The sequence below is a fragment of the Myxocyprinus asiaticus genome, chromosome 13 (assembly GCF_019703515.2).
Source record: "Myxocyprinus asiaticus isolate MX2 ecotype Aquarium Trade chromosome 13, UBuf_Myxa_2, whole genome shotgun sequence".
Lineage (NCBI taxonomy): Eukaryota > Metazoa > Chordata > Actinopteri > Cypriniformes > Catostomidae > Myxocyprinus > Myxocyprinus asiaticus.
The window spans coordinates 4,855,195-4,878,507 of record NC_059356.1 but is presented as its reverse complement, the minus strand read 5'-3'; the positions used below and the strand labels follow the sequence as shown (position 1 = coordinate 4,878,507).

Sequence of the window (23,313 nt, the reverse complement as noted above, 5' to 3'; positions counted from 1 at the left end):
TAACTGCAATTATCCAGAACATTCTAAGAGCTGCAAACAGAAAGTAACAGAATTGGTGGCAGCTTACAAGCAATCAGTTGCTGTTATTCACAAAACCACATCCATACAGGAGAATGCCACCACAGCATCCTTACGTGTGGCTTGGAACCTGGCAAAGGCCAAAAAGCCGTTCACGGATGCCGAATTAATTAAAACCTGTGCAATTAACATGGTGGAGGAAGTTTTAAATCATGATGACAAAACGAAGAAAATGGTCGTGGAGCTATTACAGAAGGTGCCATTATCCGATTGCATGGCAACAAGAAGAGTAGAGGCATTGGCGGGTGAGTGTCAGTCCAATCTTTTATCCGACATAAAGAAAGCAGAAGTCATGTCACTTGCAATAGACTCGTCTTGCGACCGAACCGACATTGAACAGCTGTCAGTGTTCGTCAGATTTTTTGATGGGAAGGTTTTCCGTGAAGAGCTGCTTTGTTTGCTGCCAATACAGGGGCAGCAACTGCAGATGGGCAATGGACTGCTGAGGCCAAACGGCTGGTTTCATCCTTAGATGAAGCATCTTTGCAGCTGGAGATTTTGGAAATGTCAAAGTCTGATTTGCTCAGAGAGTAACACAAGGAGGCTAGTGTGAGCGACTTTTGGACAAAAGTGGTTTCTCAAGCTAAAATCAAGAACAGCAGAATCATTGCAATGTTCCTACTTTCAATGTTCCCCTCCACTTACATCTGCGAGTCATCGTTTTCTATAATGGACATCATCAAGATCCAGGATAGAAACAGACTGTCCAGTCTGCATCTTGATCAGTGTCTCAGGATTGCTACAACAGAATATAGCCCCAACATAAGAGGTATTGCTTCAGCCTGTCGCTGTCACTTCTCTCATTGAATGGTGAGTACATGTCAGTTAATACTGTTACAGTTTGATCCTCATAAAATCTAAGTAAGAACAATAAAAATATTAATGCTGAAAGGTCTAATAATTGAATCTTCAATTAGGGAAAGTGAAGAGAAGAGATCCAGTCTATAGATGAGCAGGAGCAGTTGACTCGTATGGCAGACATGGAGATACAGATTTTTTGTTTGTTCACTTGTTTTTAATATTCAACAGGCAAAGTTCTTTAGTTTTCTGTATCTGAATACAAAAACGTTCGTAATTGTTTGAATAGAAGACTAATGAGAAATGTAAAAAAAAAAAAAAAAAAAAAAACAACAAATCAGAATATGTATATTGTGACTTTTAACAAAACAACAAAAACAAAAACAACAGCAACAACAACAACAATAATAATAATAGGAGAGCAAACATTGTGGTCATAACATTGTGGTTGGTGGCCCTTGGCTTTGTATTGTTGGCAGAATTTGGCCCTTGGTGAAAACTAATTGAGAAACCCTGATGTAGGGCTTCTGCTTTGCACAGTAAAGTCTTAACTTGTACCTGTGGATGCAGCGGCGAGTGGTGTTGACTAACAAAGGTTTACTAAAGTTATCCCAAGCCCATGTTCATGATATCCATTACAGATGAATGATGATTTTGTAAGGCTGGTACCAGGATGTCTATGCCCAAAAGGCACCATTTCCGGTAAAAGTCAAAGAACTCTGAGAGAACCAACATCATAGAACTCTCTCACAAAAGCTGAAATCTACACCTGAATATCACCACGTGTGATAAATTGCAAATCGCCTTTGCATTATTTTACAAAGGTGAAATCTTCACCTGAGTATCACCACAGTGTGATAAATTGCAAATCACCTTGCTGCCCCGTTCTCTCTCTCTCCCCCTTCTCCCCTTCAACAGTTCAGGACCAATACAAAGACATAAGATTTATATGTAAAAATATGACAAATACCATGAAAACAAAGAATGCAACTGTATGTGTTTGATATCATTTATGAGGTCTCTGTGCAACTGGTATAGTGGTCTCTTTCCCATGTTGATAAAACTAATGGTGACAAAGTTATAAGGTCTTTGCCCAATACTGCATAATTCTGGAGGTCTATGCCTCTCCTTGACCTAAAATTTAAATGATCTCCTGTATGTTAACAAGGTTAAACCCCAGGAAGTCAAGAACCCATTCACCCCCAAATTCTCATTGTTCAAAGGATATTACCATTTGGTACACAATGTTTATTCTGTCTGGGTATTTAAAAGTTGGCAAGAAGCTCTGGGAATCTGTAAGCCAGATCTCCCATGCTTTGCCGTTGCATGTAGTTTTGTCAGGTATGTTTCTTTGACTTTCTAGAAACATTTTAGAAATGTTTATTTATTCTGATAATGTGTGAAATTGGCTTTGATAGATTTTGTAACTTACGTTTTAAATCCTACCTGGCAAATAAATTGTTATTGTTTGATTTATTCTGTATTCATCCAAAATCATTTATCTCCAGTAGATTCGAGGGACGCCTTTTTGTTACCGCAAACTTATGTCCAGGATAATGATCATTACTGGAGCTTCTGAATAGTAGAAAACCACGTAAGGCTACCAGTCACTGCTTATCACCAATTATCAGTCAATTGTTAACGTGCAAATTAATAATATGTGTTTTTGCTTCAGCGCTCAGAAAAGACAGAACAACGCAGAAACCTTCAGGGGCCATTATATTGGAATCCAACATTGAACCAGTAGTTTGGTTATACCCCTTTTTAAGTCAGTGACGTCTGAGAGATCAGAGATCACGCATATTCAGAAGTGGTTTTCGTTTTGCCCTTTACACACGGAGATCTGACGATATTCCTTGAATCTTTTAACTATATTGTGCACTGTAGAGGGTGAAATGCCCAAAATCCTTCCAATTTGCCTTTGGGGAACATTGTTCTCAAAGTGCTGAATTATTTGCTGAAGAATCTGTTGGCAAATTGACAAGTCTCGAATGATCCTTGCTCTTGAAGGACTAGGTGGTTTTTGGAGGCTCCTTATATACTATGACACGATTGCCTCACCTGTTTAACGTCTCCCGTTTCACATCACCTTGTTATTTCAACTCGTCAAATTTGTATTAGTCTTAAATTGCCCGTCTCAACTTTTTTGGAGCGTGTTGCAATCATCTGATTTGAAATGACTGTTCATTTTGACACTGGTAGATTTTTTCACTTGTTTTGACTATAAAATCTCTGCCAGTACAGTAAGACAAAATACACGTTAAAAATACATTCTCTGAAAAACCTAAATATCTTATGCAGTGTTGTTTCTAAAACAAGATCAATCAAACTGATCTTGTTTTAAGGATTTTTAGATATTTTTACAGGAAAACAATACAAAAATTATCAATATGATTTTTGCCCTAATATCAAAGGTCTTACTAGAAAAAAAGAAATTATGATCCAATGTGAATTTTCTTGATAAAAAAATATGATCGTTCTGTAATGATTAAAACAATGTATTTACATACATTGTATTAGTATCTATAAGACACTGACCATCTCATTTGCATATGCTGCGTGATTAGAGAGTTACTACGCAGTCTGTGTGCAGGTGGATGATGACCGATCTGCTCTCCCTGACCTTAATTATAATTTTATGTTTTGTGACGCTAACGTTTTGTTAATTTTCTCATGTATGAGAAGAGTGTGCAGCCTGCATATCTGCCATTAAATGTGTGGAATACAGACTTTTGCTGTTTGGCTCCTTGATTTGTCAGATTAAACCATTTATCTCCAGGGAAAAGCATTACAGTGCCTGGTAACGTGCATGTAAAATGGCTAGAAATAGCATTTTAGCTTAGCGTAAAGCTGACAATTTACACAAGGTTTATTTCTATTTCTTCTGCTCCAAACTTACTTCAAACTTACTTCTCTGTCTGCTCGTATGAATGTAACACATCATAAGAAAGTGTTTCACCGCTGTTCAAATGCACTTTGGATCGCATCATTTATATGTATAAATGTTTTCCATCTGAAAGGACTAAATATTAAATGAAACAAATGACAATAAAATGCAAAGTAATCTCTTCAGTAATCAAAATACTTTTTGAATGTAACTGTATTCTAATTACCAATGATTTAAATTGTAACTGTAATGGAATACAGTTACTTATATTTTGTATTTTAAATACGTAATCCCGTTACATGTATTTCCTTACTCCCCAACACTGTTGGAATGTCATAATTATCATTTACCACTATAATATTGTTTTATTGCTTTAAGTGTAGTATAAGGCCACAAGAGCTTCAGTTTTTTTTAAACAGTTTTGAGTTGTTTCTACAGATGAAGGGCAGGTCCCGTGAGAGCCCGTCAAGAGATAGAGCTGCTGGCAACACAAACTCCATGTAATCCAGATCAAGTGGAGTTCTCAAAAGTGCTCTCTCTCTCGTGCTCTCTCTCTCTCTCTCAGAGAAGTTGCTCCAAAAGATGGCACTTCAGAATATGCTGCAGAATAAAGAACAAAATATAACTGAAACAAACAATATACATTACAAAGTAATAAGTGATCTTAACCCTTAAATATTTTGTGTTTCCTTTGGGGGCAACAGATATTTGAGAGGCTGGGGGTTGGGACTGTAAGTGGGCCAAATATCTTACAAAAATATTAAAAAGAGATCTGCAATTAATCCGGTCAAGTGACTTGGAATAAAAGCTCTGGCATTTCTTCACCATCTTTATCAAGCATCATGGCATACTGCGAGAAGGCCACAGACCTTGAAATAAATGGTCATATCTTTTACATGTTATTTTCACGGGAGAAACTGTAAGATTAAAAACAAAAACAGTATTTAAAAGAGTGTGAAATTTATTTTTTTGAGTCCTGGAAAATGTGTTATAAAACAACAAATTTATTTTCTAAGGTGGTTTATGTTCCCTCACATTTAGAGCTAAATTATATATCTACGTGCATTTGTATGACAGCAATGATCTAAAAAGAGTCATCTCTGAAAAGTATCCTGTGAAGAAGACTAATTGGCCCCTGGTGCAGTAAACAGCTATTAATTACAATTTAGGCCTAAAAGCATAGCTGTGGGTGACATGTTGGTAGGAACCCTTATACAAGGGATAGAAAGCATAATAAAACACATTCAACCACTTATATTGACAAGACAGAAATATCTAGGCTGATAACAAAAAATGCTTTCTCTAAAATGTTTATATTGCATTTATTTGTACAGGTAATTTACCTTTTTTATCTAAAGTGACATACATTATGTAAATTAAAGATGGTCCCTTACAGAAACTTTGAAATCAGTGGTTAAAGTCACAAATGTTACTATGATTTATTTTTCTGGGGTCACAACCTTTCAGTTAATTATAAAGTGCCAAAAGTCAAAGACAAGACAAAATTCAGATTGTATAATATTTTATACATAAACAAATAGCAGTTATTAAAGTTCTATAGTAACATTACAAGAATGCACCAACTAGCTAGTAAACTTCCTGTTTTTAAAGTGTCTGGCAAAAAAACACAGTACTTACTTTCATTATATAACATTAAATCATCCCTGTTATTATATGATGATTTAGCAAACATATTAAGTAATAATGACTCACATGCAGAGGGTCCCTTGATGAAGCAATGTCTCTCACGAAGAACAGGTGAGTTTAAGGTACTCCATAATACAAGGGAGCCAATCACAACTGACTTCCGGGAAAAGGTAATAACCAATGATATTTGAGGTTACACACAAAACGGCAAGAGACCGCCTCACAACTGACAAAATTAAAAGAAGTTTGCACGAGCAAAAATAGAAGAATGATCTTGCTCACACGGCTCAAGAGCTTGTATTTCGTACGCGCCAGGGTTTAAAACCAGCGCGCAGGTTCTTCATTTGTCCTCGCGTGGCTTTAATATTATCGCGCATGCGAGCGTCAATAATGCGCACGGATTATTGACATTGATTTGCCAGCATATCCCAGACGGCTTTAAAATTCTTTAGTGGGAAATATTGTCCCGTAACTCCAAGAGAGTTCCAAGAATCCTGTTCTCATAACACCAACTCTAAGAGTGATGCTCGGAGTCAGATTTTCTCTTTTCCAAAAGATTTCATTGCAGGACAGCTGGGAAAGTTCACAAGTAGAAGTCTCAAATTTGCAAAGCAGACAACACATTATATATCATTCTAACACCAGTAAAACACTTATGGTAGAATATAATTGGTCAGAGCAAACTCATTCTCTTATTTGGTGTTATTAGTTATAAAGCAACACTGTGGAAAGAAGTGTCAAGTTACATATTTTGTTTGTTTTTCACTTGAATTTAGTTAGTTTCAAAATCACATTAAAATGTAAAAAAAAAAAAAAAAAGATTATTCTTTGTCAGGCTTGGGGAGTACTGGAATACTTGTAACGCCGTTATGTAATCAGGATAGAATTTTGATAGTTACAAAAAACTAAACGTATTCAGATTACAGTTACATTTGGTAAAAATTGTGATTACTAGCAGGATTACAATTTTCAATATATCAAAAAATAAACAAAAGATCCTCCTGACATAAAATGATAAAGTCCGCTGCTTGCTTTGGTACAGAATACAGATATGATCAGATGCGTGCTGGAGATCTCTTCCGGTTCTCTCTCGTGACTCGCATGAATCTGGCGCCACTTACTGTCACATGTGCAAATAACATGTCTCACATCAACACTGCATTCTCCAAAAGAGGTCAAACCATTAAAAGTGCCGTTTCATCGCAATGGCCACCAACATTCTTGGCATTTCAATGGAGAAAAGGGAAACAACATTACAGTTCAGTGCAATTTATACCTTCCAGCTGTGAAGATGCAGTGTTTTCCAAAGAAGCATTTAAAGACAAGACCCATACGAAAATTATGTTAGCTAGGATAGCTAAAATTAGTCATAAGTGTTCCCTAATTTCGCCGTCAGACCATATTTAGATTGTTTTCGTGGGAATAGAAGCGAAGAAATGACCATTCCCCCAGCGAACGGCCAGTATTCTGGTACACCAGAAGCCTACTGTCAAAACTTTAGTGTGACTTCTCTTTTCCATCACAACTTCAGTTGAAACTCTAAAACTGTTTTCTGAAATGCTGTCATGTTGTAATGACAACATTAATTGGGACAGCATTTCTTTTTTTCATTGTTGAAAAAAAAAATCCAAATTGTACAGATGAATACCAAATGAATTGAAACATTTTTTATGTTCTTAGGGGAAAGTGCAATGGATAATTGATCTGATTTTGATACTTATTATAAATGTATTGTTAAGAAGTTCAAAAGTATGCGTGAGGGAGAAATACTGGCAAATGTATTTGAAAACTCATAGAAAGTAGGAATAAGTAAATCAAGACACACTAAAAAGGTTACATTTATTTTTATCTATTCTTTAAAACAGTATTTTTTAGATATTTATTTTTTTTTGTCATTAAAATCCTCCTTAAACATAAACATAGAATCACCCATAAACATTAGCTGGTGATATTTGACTGTGGATCATGAGCAAGCAGAGGACAGACACTGAAGGCACTGCATTAATAACGATGATGATGATGATGATGATAAAGAAGATAGCCTGTGATCTACCTATTGCAGCCGGTTAATGAATGGTCAGTGCCAATTAGTCTACAAGCTAACTGCAAAACATGGCAGAATTAAATTTTGTAGTGTTTTTGAATCTGAGGTATATCCAGTCATATTTTGTTTAATGTTAACCAAGACATAATTCAGTGCATCTGTTCTAACTGTATTTGCTTGATGAGAAAATAAACTATTTTCTGTAACAGATCACCTGATTTGGTTAAAAATCCAGAGTTGTTCTACATTTGAACATATTCTGTTTTCCTATTAAGAAGGCAGTGTCCCTGTTTTTCATATTTTTTCTTATACTGTATATAATAATAGCTACATTACTCATAACATTATTCAAATATGGTTTGTTTGCATTCAGAAGGCATGATAAAAAATCTTAGAGAAAATATTTTTCTCTTGACTTTATTCACATATGCGATCTTGAGGTAATCAAAAAGTAACAAAGTAATCTGTATTTTTAACGGATTACATTTTAAAAGTAACCCTCACAACCCTGTTCTTTGTTTAATCTTCTTTAATCTTAATAACCTGCCATTTTGCCAGTTTAACAATACATTTTATATCTTATATAGAATAACAGCTGATTAATTACTATTGGTAAAGCAAATGAGCCTTTTAGATGGAATTTTCATACCAATGACATACCATTACCTGCAGTTTGCTCACTACAACAACTTTGGACAATGCCCTTTTCTATGACTTCTTAAAGATTTTGATTGGCGGAAACTTTTCCCACATGAAGGGCATTGGTATGGCTTCTCTTCAGTATGCACCCTTTTGTGTTGTTTTAGGGATTTTGACTGACTGAAACTCTTTCCACATTGATGGCATGTGTATGGCTTCTCTCCAGTGTGAATTCTCATGTGCACATTAAGGTCTCGTTTTTGTTTGAAACTCTTTCCACACTGATGGCATGTGAAAGGCTTCTCTCCAGTATGAATTCTCACATGCACATGAAAGTTTCCTCTATTAATGAAACTTTTTCCACACTGATGGCAAGTGTAAGGCTTCTCTCCGGTGTGATATCTAATGTGATCGTTAAGGCCTCCTTTCTTTGAAAAACTCTTTCCACACAGATGGCATGTGTAAGGCTTCTCTCCAGTGTGACATCTTATGTGATCATTAAGTCCTCCTCTCTTTGCAAAACTCTTTCCACATTGTAGGCATGTGAGAGACTTCTCTCCAGTGTGACTTTTCATGTGCACTGTAAGGTGTGCTTTAGACGTGAAACCATAACCACACTGAAGGCACTTGAAAGGCTTCTCTCCAGAGTGAAATAACATGTGTCTGTTAAGATTTGTTTCCCGTAAGAAACTCTTTCCACACTGATGGCATGTGAAAAGGCTCTCTCCAGTGTGAAGACTTGTGTGATTGAAAAGGTCTCCTCTACGTGCAAAACTCTTTCCACACTGAGGGCAGGTGAAGGAATGTTTGGCTTGAGTTTTGTTTTGTGAGTAATTCTTCTCAGTCTGTGAGCAACTAAAAGATTTTTCTCCAGTTATGAAATGATCAGGATTCTGATACTGATGTTCCTCCTTCACTTCATTCAGTTCTTGACTTTCTTCTTTCACTTCTATTGATTCTTGATTTTCCTCTTTCATTTCCATCAAGTCTAAAAAGAAAATATCAATGAAAATCAATAAGTGACCCTCATTGTAATGGAGAAAATCTACAGTGGTAAAGTGTCTACTTGCATTTGATAGATTATGTACTAATGGTTCACAAAGGTGTCTTGTTCATGGTAATTCACACAAATTAAGGCTGCACAATTTTATGCCATTCATGTTACTTCATAAGTCTTACAAATTTGTAAAAAAAAAAAATTAAAAAAGCCTTTCAGTTTGTGAAAACTCAGTTTTTGCACTGTGTGGCTTGCTATGATGCAAAAAAAAAAAATAGTTGCACCATAGCAGTATCCCTAGTGAGGGTGTCTGATGTTGAAAGACCCAAAAGACCCTATGACCCCAGTTTACATTCACCGATGATGTGTCCAAGTGCATCGTGAGAAGTGTGAATGAATAGTCAGGCCTGGCGAAGCCAGTGATTTGGGTGGGTGGCGACAGCTGGAGAGAAAGTGGACAGCCCTGATCACCCCTAAGTGCAGCTCCCATAGAGAACCCATAGTGTGCTACAGAAAGCCCTGCAGAAATATACTCCCAGGGGTTCCTGAAGGTGGGGAGGGGAGGTGAGAGGATGAGCACCCCAGCTGGACAGGCCTACAGGAAGCAACCAGAGTGTACAGAATATTGGACATGAGTTCGGTCTGCATATGAAACAAGTTCTGCAAAAACCTGTGTGGTCTGAAGATCCACCAGTCCAAAATGAGATGTCTGAGAGGGAAGCAGGTAGTGCACCACTCAGGGTCACCTGGTAAAGCCGGCACCACACTAGAAGATTTTACCAGTGATTTTCAGGTGTGAGCTTCATTAACATAATCGCTGGCTAGGCGGAGGGAGACAGAGCGCGCAGTAGCGTCTCCCATATGGAAGTGTTAATCACCTGACCATCAGTTCTCCCTGCTGAGTTAATGGCTTCAAAAAAAAAAAAAAAAAAAATTTTTTTTCCCCCCCCTCCAAACATAATGATGGTCTTCATGACCAAACAGTTACATTTTTGTTTCATCAGATCAAAGTACACTTTTCCAAAAAGTAAGATCTTTTGTCCCCATGTGCACTTGCAAACTGTAGTCTGGCTTTTTTCATGGTGGTTTTGGAGCAGTGGCTTTTTCCTTGATGAGCAGCCTTTATGTCGATATAGGACTCGTTTTACTGTGGATATAGATACTTGTCTACCTGTTTCTTCCAGCATCTTCACAAGGTCCTTTGCTGTTGTTCTGGGATTGATTTGCACTTTTCGCACCAAACTACGTTCATCTCTAGGAGACAGAATGCGTCTCCTTCCTGGGCAGTATGATGGCTGCGTGGTCCCATGGTGTTTATACTTGCATACTAATGTTTGTACAGATGAACGTGGTACCTTCAGGCATTTGGAAATTGCTCCCAAGGATGAACCAGACATGTTGAGGTCCATATTTTATTTTATTTTCTGAGGCCTTGACTGATTTCTTTAGATTTTTCCATGATGTCAAGCAAAGAGGCACTGAGTTTGAAGTTAGGCCTTAAAATACATCCACAGATACACCTCCAATTCAGTACACCTGCTATTAGAAGCTAACTGTCTAATTGTCTAAAGCAAGGATGGGCAACCGGAGGCCCGCGGGCCGTATACGGCCCTCTGAATCGTTGTTTATGTATCGTCGGACAAGACTGAGGATTGATTTTATTTCTTTGAAAAAGGGATTATGTAAAGATTGCATTCAGTTTATGGTGTTATTACAACTATTGACCAGAAAAGGTCGCTTGTTCTTAGCAGACGTGCTGATCACTCTAGGATTATAGCATGCAACATCTTACACTTGCTCATCATTTATAAGGTAAATTGAGCTAAATTTTACCTCAGCTTGTCAGTGACATTGTTAATGTACACAGGTGGAACCCATGTATTTTGTTTGCCTGGATACGAAATCTGTCATTAAAGATTTCAATTTGATCAAAAAGTGATCAAAGAGACATACAGTATGAGAGATACATACAACTGAGCTACTCTCCTCACAGATGAAAAGGGTAAATAAAATGCAAGGGTAAAAGCATCAAAAGTTTTTACGAAATCCATGACAGTGTGGGAATCACCAAAGACATCTAGTGCTGTTTCGCTCATGCTTGTGAAAAACAAAAAAGTTGTTATAAGAGGGAGAAACTTTGAAGAAATGCATGATTGAGATGCCTGACTGATTGTTGAAAAGTCTTGCGAATAGAGAGAATGTTCTCTGACGCACGGGACTGTTTGGTCTGTGCGTGTATGTTGTGGTGCTGAAATGTTTTGTATAAATGCACTGAAATGTTATGTTCTTGTGTCCAGTATAGTTATTGATGATAATATTTAGATTTTAACTAATACCTATAAACTGTTTTATGAGGTGGGGTTGAAAATATTGTCTGTTCATTTGTGTGTTTGTCTGTTGCAAATATAGACAAGGCAAATTAGATAAATTTTCTTGAAAATGTAAGTCTGAAGTATATTGCTTGTCAACTGAACATGAATTTGTATATGTGAATGGCATGTTTTAGTAAAAACGCAAGTTACAAAATAATTATATTAGTTTTTATAAATATTGTTAAATAAAAATTTTAAAATAGATTAACAAAATCTTTAAAATAACATTGCATTAGTTGTGCATAGATTACCCACAATGAGGAAATTTAGTAAAGGGGTGAACATTTTTAGAGTGCGGATTTGTAATCCGGCCCCTTGGTAGAATGTAGAAAACATTTTGGCCCTTGCCCCTTCAAAGTTGCCTATCCCTGGTCTAAAGGTTTGACATTATTTTCTGGAATTTTCCAAGCTGCTTAAAGGCACAGTTAACTTAGTGTGTGTAAACTTCTGACCCATGGGAATTTTGATATAGTCAATTAACAGTGAAACAATCTGTCTGTAAACAATTGTTGGAAAAATTACTCATGTCATGCACAAAGCAGATGTCCTAAACGACTTGCCAAAACTATAGTTTGCTAATATGAAATCTGTGGAGTGGTTAAAACATTTTTTGAATGACTTCAACCTAAGTGTATGTAAACTTCTGACTTCAGCTGTATATTATACACCTATCAGCCACAACATCTGCCTAATATTGTGTAGGTCCCCCTCGTGCCGCCAAAACAGCACCAACCCGCATCTCAGAATAGCATTCTGAGATGCTATTCTTCTCAACACAATTGCACAGAGCGGTTTTCCAAGTTACCGTAGACTTTGCCAGTTTGAACCAGTCTGGTCATTCTCTGTTGACCTCTCTTATCAACAAGGCATTTCCCTCTGCAGAACTGCTGCTCACTGGATGCTTTTTGTTTTTGGCACCATTCTGAGTAAATTCTAGAGACTGTTGTGTGTGAAAATCCCAGGAGATCAGCAGTTACTCAAAGCAGTCCATTTGGCACTGAACATGAAGAAGTCTAATGAAATGAAGATTGAACTGTTTGGCCTCAATTCCAAGTGTCATGTCTGGAGGAAACAAGGTACTGCTCATCATCTGCGCACTACCATGGTGGTGGTAGCATCATGCTGTGGGGGTGTTTTTCAGCGGCAGGGACTGAGGAACTGGTCAGGGTTGAAGGAAAGCTGAATGCAGCAAAATAAAGATATATGCTTAATGAAAACCTGGTCCAGAGTGCTCAGGACCTCAGACTGGGCCGAAGGTTCACCTTCCAACAGCACAATGATCCTAAGCACACAGCCAAGACAACGCAAGAGTGGCTTAGGGACAACTCTGTGAATGTCCTTGAGTGGCCCAGCCAGAGCCTGGACTTAAACCCAAACAAACATCTCTGGAGAGACCTGAAAATGGCTGTCCACCGACGGTCCCCATCCAACCTGATAGAGCTTAAGAGGATCTGCAGAGAAGAATGGCAGAAAATCCCCAAATCTAGGTGTGCAAAGCTTGTCGCATCATACCCAAAAGACTTGAGACTGTAATCGCTGCCAAAGGTGTTTCAACTAAGTACTGAGTTAAGGGTCTGAATACTTCTGTCAATGTGATATTTCAGTTTTTTCTTTTTAATAAAACTGCAAAGTTATCAAAAATCTGGTTTTTACCTTGTCATTATGGGGTATGGAGTGTAGATTGATGTGAAAAAAATAAATCATTTAAAGCATTTTAGCATAAGGCTGCAACATAACTAAACGTGAAAAAAATGAAGGGGTCTGAATAATTTATGAATGCACTGTATGTACATACAGTATATTAGTGCTGTCAGTAGATTAAAATTTGTAATCGTGATTCATTTCATGATTTTTCATAATTGCGATTAATCTCAGATTTTAAAAGTGATGAAATTTGACTATATACAGAATACATATTTCCTGTCAAAATGCATTTATTTCCTTCTTTGGAAACAACACAATAGAACAAAACAATATGTAACAATAATGCTTAATTAACATTTTCCAAACTCCACAGTACAAAGACAGAAATTCAATTAAATTCAATTCAAGTAACATTAAACATTTACCAGAGTCTAAGTGGTATGTTGACAGATTGATAGAACTACCATTCATTGCAATGCGCATTAAATCTTTTAAACCCTCATCCTCCACAATATTTATTGTCATCAGGCTATCTATTCACTTTGAATATGGAATGCACATGATTTGTTTCAGGGCAGCTTTTCAAACACCATAAAAAAAACGTCTTTTTCTGCTTTTAGTGCTGGCACTGCCAATAGAAATATAATTCATCCAAATTGTCTGGTAATCATTAGCTGACGCTTCAGAAACTCAGATATTTGTCAGTGTAGAATCGTACACATATTCACATGACTGCACAAGAAATGTAGCACATTCTGGGAGGAGCAGAAAGTGAGCTCCTCGAGAGCGGCTGAAGCAGGTCTGAGCACAATCTTGTGAAATGTGCTCCTCGCTCCGCTGAAATTCTGATCGCTACACCCCTTACTCCATTCCTGCTTCACTCTGCTCACATGCTCTGCTACAGGTAAAGCAATGCAGCAAACGACCCATTAAGATGTAATTGCTCTTTTGGAAGAAATGCTATCTTTGAGATTTTCTGAATTTCATACCAATGACATAACATTACCTACAGTTTGCTCACAGCTGATGTCTTAACCTTGATTGATGGAAACTTTTTCCACACTAAACACGTGTAAGGCTTCTCTTCAGTGTAAATTCTCATGTGCACATTAGGTATCCTTTAGACGTGAAACTATTACCACACTGAAGACATGTGAAAGGTTTCTCTCCAGTGTGAATTCTCATGTGCACATTAAGGTCTTGTTTTTGTGAGAAACTCCTTTCACACTGATGGTACGATGGTACGTGTAAAGCTTCTCTCTGGTGGGATATCAGCATCCTATCTTTGTGAAACTCTTTCAACACTGAGGGCAGGTGAAGACTCCTTCACCTGACCTCAGTGTGGAAAGAGTTTCACAAAGAGAATCTTTTGGCTTGAGTTTTGTGAGGTGTCTTGTTCAAGTTATGGCTGCTCGATTCAGCAAAAAAAAAAAAGAACTAAACTAAATATATATATTTTCTTAGATCTTCTTGTATTTGGCTGACCAGATATCGGGTGGATCACCAATGTATCAGAGTTCTTCTAATACATAAAGAAGAGTAAGCCAGACAAAGTGCTTATGGGGAAAAGAGTTTATTGATGACCATCATGTAGCATAGCTCTTCTGAACCTTAACCCAAAGTTCCGTCTGTGTGACAGATATACCTGATAGCAAATGTGCTAACTATACGGGAGATTCGACAGGACCCCCTGAGAGGAACACAGCTGGTAGCATCCACCGGATGCTCCTGAGAAGAACCCAGCAAATAGGGTCTCTCATAGCCCTTTTCCACCGACATGGTTCGGGTGCGGATTCTCAAACTGTTCCGGGCCAAAAATCTGGTTCCGCACCGGCCCCAAAAGCTTGCTGGTCTCTACCCAGGAACCGATTATGTCAGGGGACAGAGGGCGGGATAATGTTTCGTCACCATGGTAAAGTTTTCCCAAACAACAACAGTAGCTACCGTCTGCAGCAAGGAGTACTTCTTCGCTCTATAACAACAATAAAAGCCCCACAAAATTATCAGACATCAAAAGCGTTCAGTTAACATGACGAAATTAGTGCTCTATTTGCGATATGGTATTCACCGAAATCCGAGATAAACTAGAGAGATCGCAAAGGAAAAAAATACTCTACGAGAATGAAGATACAGCACGAAATGATGCATGCCGCCTAAAAGGGAGTACAGGGACCATAAGAAGGACATGAGCAAAAGCGACAGTGGATGGAGCAACGATGTTTTGGACTTGGACACCGACCAGCCTGCTAACTAACACTGAATTCAGCAAGTAATGCTTGTGATAAACACTAAATTGCTGGTGTCCTCTGCAGCTGATCGCAGTAAGTTATTATATTTACCAACTTTGTTAGATTTTCTTACAGTCTTGTCATCTTAGTTTGTGCATTGTTTTGTTCTGTAAGGGGATTTTTAACCAGCTACTCTCTAAGTTTGGAAGATCACGGCTATCTGTTAAGTAAAATGGTGGGATTCTCAATCAATAATATTATTTGTTATGGCAAAAATCCAAATACAACCATCTGCTACACCAATGTTAATAATGATTCCACTGTAACAGTTTACAGAATGTAGCAAGTTAAGCCACAGTTCATACAATATAATGTAATGACATTACCTGTTGTCTTTAGGATAGATGTTGTCTCTGGCAATCTTGTTGAGCAATGTAATAACGATGGATTGCATTAATCTGTATGTTTAAATATGTCCTCAAAAACAAGAGTAAAAGCTTTACATAAACACACAGTGTCGCGCCATGTTTGTTTATGTTTGAGGTAGTCACGTGAAACTACCACGTAGACAGTAACCCGTTACGTCACTGTTCGGCTCTCAGATCAGTGGAAAAGAGCAGCCGGTTTACGACAGGCTCCAGATTGCCCTGGACGTGAACCAGTGGAGCACAGGCATGGCACGAGAACCATCGCAATTTCGGTGGAAAAGGGCTAACAGAAACCTCCTGAGGATAACCCAACCAATAGACAGATTTGATTAATCTGTCCTATCTTAAACACAGCTTTAATGGATTTGCATCTGAGGCATGCTTGCAATGAAAAACCATCTAACTTTAAAAATTAAGTGCTGTGAAAGGTTTTTTCCCCATCTTATTTTCATACTAAATTGTCTCAAAAATTCAAACAAAATCTAACATAAAACAAAGGCAATCTGAGTAAACACAAAATAGTTTTTATTTATTGAAGCAAAAAAGTTCTCCAATAGCAACTGGGCCTGTGTGAAAAAGTATTTGCCCCCAGTTACTAAATCCCCAAATCTATGAAACTGCATTCATAATGGGGTTCAGATGGACTAGACACACCCAGGCCTGATTACTGCCAGCCCTGTTCAATCAAATCAACACCTAAATAGAATTTTTTCAGCAGCATGAAGTAGGCTAAAAGGTCTCACCCAATAGCACATTATGCCAAGGTCGAAAGAAATTCCAGAAATGATGAGGAAAAAGGTGATTGAAATACATCAGTCTGGGAAGCGTTACAAAGCTATTTAAAAGGTTCTGGGAGTCCAAAGAACCACAGTGAGAGCCAATATCTCCAAATGGAGAAAACTTGGCACAGTATTGAACCTTCCCAGAAGTCCTCCAAGAGCACAGCGACAACTCATCCAGGAAGTTACAATAAAGCCAAGGACAACATCCAAGGAACTGCAGGCCTCTCTCACATCAATAAAGGTCACTGTTCATGATTCCACTATCAGAAATACACTGGGCAAAAATGCCATCCATGGAAGAGTGGCAAGGCGAAAACCACTACTAACCCAGGAGAACATTAAGGCTCATCTGAATTTGACCAAAACACCTTGACGATCCTCAAAGCTTTTGGGAGAATGTTCTGTGGACTGATGAGTCGAAAGTGGAACAGTTTGGAAGACAGGGGTCCCGTTACATCTGGTGTAAATCAAACACAGAATTCCACAAAAAGATCATCATACCTACGGTCAAGCATGGTGGCGGTAGTGTGATGGTATGGGGATGCTTGCTGCTTCAGGGCCAGGGCAACTTTAAATAATTGAGGGAAACATGAATTCTAATAATCCTAAAGGAGAACGTCCAAACATCGTTGAGTTGAAGCTCAAGTGCAACTGGATTATGCAGCAAGACAATGATCCAAAGCATAGGAGTAAGTCCACCTCTGAATGGCTCAAAAGAAGCAAAATTAAAGTTTTGGAGTGGCCTAGTCAAAGTCCTGACTTGAACCCGATTGAGATGCTGTGGCAGGACCTTAAACAGGCAGTTCAAAAACCCTCCAATGTGGTTGAACTAAAGCAGTTCTGCAAAGAAATGTGGGCCAAAATTCCACGACAGCGTTGTGAAAGACTGATCTCCAGTTATCGGAAGCGTTTGGTTGCAGCTGTTGCTGTTAAAGGTGGCACAAACAGCTATTAAGTTTAAGGGGGCATGTAGATTTTCACATGGGTGATATAGGTGTTGGATAACTTTTTTGCTTCAATAAAAAAATATATATACACTACCGGTCAAAACTTTTGAAACACTTGCCTGAAATGTTTCTCATGATCTTTTGATCTGAAGGCATATGCTTAAATGTTTGAAATTAGTTTCGTAGACAAAAATATAATTGTGCCACCATATTAATTTATTTCATTATAAAACTAAAATTGAATAAAAATAAAAAGGTTTTGAAATTGATGACTTGGACCAAATAATAAAGAAAAGCAGCCAATAAGTGCCCAACATACACTATATGGCCAAATATATGTGGACACCTCCTTCTAATTAAAGAGTTTGGTTACTCCGTTAATACCAGTGAAGATAAATCATAATTCTACTCCAAACAATGGCATTCTAGGGCATTCAGTGTTTCCAACAGTATGGCAACAGTTTGGGGAGAGCCCTTTTCTATTTCAGCATGAAAATGCCCCTGTGCACAAAGCAAAGTCCATAAAGAAATGGTTTACTGTGTCTGATGTGGAAGAAATTGACTGGCCTGCACAAAGCCCAGACATGAACCCCACTGAACACCTTTGGGGTGAATTGGAATGCCAACTGAAAGTCAGGCACCATCGCCCAACATCAGTGCCGGATCGCAGTGATGCACTTGTGTCTGAATGGGAACAAATCCCTGCAGCCATGTTACTACATACAGTATAGTGGAAAGCCTTCCCAGAAGAGTGGAAGTTGTTATTGCACCAAAGGGGGAAATTGATGCCTATGGTTTTGAAATTGAAGGTTCATCAAGCACATATGGTGTCCACAAACTTCTGGCCACATAGTGTAGATGGGAACTCCTTCAATACTGTTTAAAAAGTATCCCAGGGTGATACCTCAAGAAGTTGGTTGAGAAAATGTCAAGAGTACATGTCTGCAAATTCTAGGCAAAGTGTGACTACTTTGAAGATGTTAAAATATAACACAGTTTTGATTTACTTTGGATTTTGTTTAGTCACAACATAATTCCCATAGTTCCATTTATGTTATCCCATAGTTTTGATGACTTTACTATTATTCTAAAATGTGAAGAAAATTATAATAAAGAATGAGTGTTTCAGAACTTTTGACCGGTAGTGTGTGTGTGTGTATATATATATATATATATATATATGAAAACTGTATTTTGTGTTTACTCAGGTTGCCTTTGTTTTATGCTATATCTCGTTTGAAGATCTAAAAGAATTTAGTATGAAAAATAGACAGAAATAGAAGAAATCAGGAAGGGGAAAATACTTATTCACATAACATTAGGGTTGCAACTAACTATTATTTTGATCATCGATTAATCTTCGATTATTTATTCGATTAATCGAGTAATCTGGTAAAAAAAATGAAACTGTTTTTTCCTGTATTTTATTAAAATATAATTAAAAAACTGAAATAATAAAGGGTGTAACGGTTTGGTTCGATTTATGGTACTGAATTCACAATTATTTACTCTCTTTGAACAAAGCCTAAATCAAGTTCGAATTTATTATGATTATTATATTATTATTATTACTTTCAGGACATATGAAAAACAGTTCCTTTCCTTTACTTGTAAAACTTAACAAAAATTACTGTTCATTAAAGAGTAAAATGATTCATTAGGGATGGAGTGTGACTAAAAATCCAGCAGAGGGCAAGTGACACCAGAATAGAAATATTAATTATTTTGCCCAGCCATAATTATGTTAGATATTTATGCTTGTACACTGTCACTGATTACATACATTTTAAGTATTTTAAATTAATATTGTAGGTTTTAGAACAGTATTGTCACTGATTACATTTCTAAACTATTCTTTTCAAAAATATGTGTATGCTTATCCAGTAAAATAATGTTTGCCATTGTATAAATTTACTAATGAAATCATACATTGCATTTGGCATTATCAGGAGGACTTTAAAATATCAGGACCATTAGCATTATATACAGTTTAATATAGTACAGTCATTTAAACCCTGTGGAGATTTACTCTCGTGCTAAAAAGTCTCATCCCGTTGCTCACTGTATTACACGAGCTGCACAACTGATTACATTGAAACTGAAATCGTGGTATGATGTTGCACACTTTAATCCAAATGACTGCGCTCCCTTACTCCATTGCGATCGGTATGATTGACATGGATGCGCACGCTCGCTCACTCATCAAAGTTTAACGGATACTCACTTGTGGAAAAACAAACTGTTTTGCAAAATATGTAAGTGATGCGCTGGAGAGAAACAACTCCCGTGCATCAAAAAGCACATGCCCACTGTCAACGTTGGCTACCTGATGCAGCAACCGGTCCTCATTAAACTGTATGCTTATTATGATCTTTGAAGTGTTTATAAAGTGCTCTCTTGCGCTGGACAACTTGGGTTGTGTTTTTCCGTTACAACTTGTCTCTGTTGACTTTCAAATGAGTTTCATCATGCAACACATTTTTCACTGGGCTGTGAAGTGACATCACTGACGGGGCTTCTCCGTGCTTACCGCAAAGATCCAACTAATCGCTAATTAAATTAGTTGTCGATTATTTCCATTATCGATAATTATTGATTAGTTGTTGCAGCCCTAGATACCATGCTTCATGTTATACTGAAAAAGTGTATTATTAAACACTAAACTTAGCAATGGTTATATGAATTGTTTGAATTTCATTCCATTTTAATTCTACTTCCTTAAATTCTAATTTAAATTGCAATTTTACATCCTGTTTGCTACCTTAATTTATTTCAATCTAAATTCAGGAATTAAATTGGAATTGAATTGGTATTCTTTATTCAATTCTGAATGGTGCACAACCCTGGCCTGAAGCCTATACTGTGCACACTACAGGATTTGCAGTGGGTGTTCTGCTCACTAGGGGTGTAAATACAAGTTTCATCATGATATGATCTTATATCAATTCTCTTAGCCAGCTACCTGATGATCCACTTTGACGGAACTGTGTAGTATGGTCGATGGAAGTGGGTATGGATGTAGCTGTCATGAGAGTGTCAAAATAAAGGTGCATCTTAAAAAATATACATTGATGTTTACGCACTGCATCATAATAAAGCACAAAAAAAGTTCAAGATAAAACATTTAAGTGCCAAAAACCTGCACACCACTACTCTTAATTATGCTTGCATTTAATCTAAAAGCAAACATGGGATTCAGAGCCAAATTTTGAGCAGAACAGTTATTTTAGTGGAATACCTGTATTAACTGAGCTTTGATGTGTTTGCTTCTCATCTGTGTCACTGGATGTTGATATGAGACATCCTGAAGAAGTTCTCTTTCTTCATAAAGTGAGGTTTTATTTTATTTATTTGTCACCTGCTTCTCAATGCATTGCTCTCCTCATGTTCTCTCTTGATTTTTTATTGGTTGTTGCTCATTGTCAGTTTCTGGCTTGACGGGACAGTGCGCACACCTGACAACTCGTTGGCCAGATTTCAAACATGTTTGAAACCCGTTGAATTGCAATATCCCACAAGCAAGAGTGTTGTTGTACTGAATAATACTTTATATCATTGTTTTTATTTATTGTGACACTCTGTTGTGCAGCAATTTTCTTTAACAAAAAAAAAAAAAAAAGACCAATGCTGTTTTACATTATGCTGTGAGGATCTTTCCTGAAGCACTTGGTGGTATCTTGGTATGTTGAAAAGCAATTGTTTTATTTTCAATTGATTAAAGCTTTATGAATTAATTTGATTAGACACCATTTTGATGACGAAGTTTAATTAAACTTCAACACAATGAATTCAGAAAAATAATTCAAGATATAAAACACAAAATGTGCATTAAAAAAAAAAAAACGAAGCAATGCTAACTTAATTTAAAAACACATAAAAGGAATCATTCAATTTTAGTAATGTATTTTTACATTAAAAGGTAACTTTTTCAATGACAGCCGTGCAGGAAACACTGATTTGCAGTAACTGAGGAACAAGATAAAAGATTTCAGATATAAAGATTGATGAGTTGTTCACTGCCGCCAAAAAGATGATGGTGAATAAATTCAAAATCACGGATGACTTCAAATCCCTTCGAGCACCATAAACCACAACATCTTCTGACACATTCAATAAGATATTAAAAGGGGTGAGATAAATCTCTGGTGAAATTCCTCCATTATGAAAAGAACTATTGTATGGGATGTGCATGCTATGTGACAATAATTGTTCTGTTTTTGCAGTCCTTTGTTTGTTTAACAAGGTTATTTGTCAGCTCCTCTGGTTTAATAACTACAGTCATCAAATCTGTTCAACTGTCTGAATGTAAAGAATGAAGAATGAACACCAACCTGTTTGTTCGTCAGTGTGTTCGGTTTTAATTCTGCATGCTTCTGGATAAGCCATATCTTCACTCTCCTCTTTAATAAACATCTTTACAACAGTGTCACACAGATTTCACTTGTTTCCTGGAGTTTTACAATTCTCCCGCCGAAAATAAACACTAGAAATAAAACTTGTGAAATCACTTAAGAAATAAAACAGATAATAGAGAATCTTCTTCTTTTACTGTTTATTGTCGATCGGCAATCCAGCTTTTGATGCATTACCGCCACCAACTGGACTAAAGTGTGGAGCATCAATAAAAACACAACACCGGATCTTCATGTCTCAAATAAACAATACAAAATTCTTATATCCTCCTGTCTAAACCTGTTACTTTACGGCTTTATTTTAAAGGTGCACTAAATATTTTCACCATTAAAAACGTTTTACTCCTAAAGAATTGTAATTTGAAACATATGTATAAAATCTTGACAACCTACATGAGATGAGGACTCTAGTCATATCAGTAACCAGGGATGGGAGGTTTACTTTTGAAATGTATTCCACTACAGATTACAGAATACATGCTGTAAAATGTCATTTGTAACATATTCCATTAGATTACTCAAGGTCAGTAAAGTATTGTAAATACTTTGGATTACTTCTTCAACACTGGTAGATTTTTTCACTTGTTTTGACTATAAAATCTCTGCCAGTACAGTAAGACAAAATACACGTTAAAAATACATTCTCTGAAAAACCGAAATATCTTATGCAGTGTTGTTTCTAAAACAAAATCAATCAAACTGAACTTGTTTTAAGGATTTTTAGATATTATTACAGGAAAACAATACAAAAATTATCAAGAATACGATTTTTTGCCCTAATATCAAAGGTCTTACAAGAAAAAAAGAAATTATGATCCAACGTGAATTTTATTGATAAAAAATATGATTTCGTCTGGTAACATGTGCATGTAAAATGGCTAGAAATAGCATTTTAGCTTAGCGTAAAGCTGACAATTTACACAAGGTTTATTTCTATTTCTTCTGCTCCAAACTTACTTCAAACTTACTTCTCTGTCTGCTCGTATGAATGTAACACATCATAAGAAAGTGTTTCACCGCTGTTCAAATGCACTTTGGATCACTTCATTTATTTGTATACATTTTTCCATCTGAAAGCACTAAATATTAAATGAAACAAATGACAATAAAATGCAAAGTAATCTCTTCAGTTATCAAAATACTTTTTGAATGTATTCTAAATACCAATGATTTAAATTGTAACTGTAGTGGGATACAGTTACTTATATTTTGTATTTTAAATACGTAATCCCATTACATGAATTCCGTTACTCCCCAACTCTGTCAGTAACATTATTAAAGCTGTTTTAATCTATTTTATTCTACATGGGGCAGGGGTATCACCACAGCTAGCTATATACATATATATATATATATATATATATATGTATAAAACTGGATTGCTCATGATGTCAAAACAGTGAAGCCACT

At 36.8% G+C, this 23,313-nt stretch overlaps 1 protein-coding gene across 2 annotated transcripts; it reads right to left on the bottom strand.

Moving 5' to 3' along the window:
• Nucleotides 1-1,091: 1,091 nt before the first annotated feature.
• Nucleotides 1,092-22,078, bottom strand: LOC127450392 (zinc finger protein 239-like). 2 transcript variants are annotated; one of them, XM_051714479.1, is made up of 3 exons: nt 21,823-22,078; nt 8,121-9,081; nt 1,092-4,363 (listed from the first exon to the last, which is right to left on the bottom strand). In XM_051714479.1, the coding sequence occupies exons 1-2, from the start codon at nt 21,902-21,904 to the stop codon at nt 8,135-8,137; spliced, it is 1,029 nt and encodes a 342-aa protein (XP_051570439.1). In that variant the 5' UTR covers nt 21,905-22,078; the 3' UTR covers nt 1,092-4,363; nt 8,121-8,134. The 2 variants fall into 2 exon arrangements, 1 of the variants encoding a protein (XP_051570439.1); XR_007898970.1 differs by lacking the exon at nt 8,121-9,081.
• Between the last annotated feature and the right edge of the window lie 1,235 nt (nt 22,079-23,313).

Coding starts and splice junctions, on each gene's coding strand:
- LOC127450392 (XM_051714479.1), bottom strand. CDS start 21,904: ATGTTTATTAAAGAGGAGAGTGAAGATATGGCTTATCCAGAAGCATGC. Junction 9,082..21,822: donor ACACACTGACGAACAAACAG/GTTGGTGTTCAT, acceptor TTTTCTTTTTAG/ACTTGATGGAAATGAAAGAG.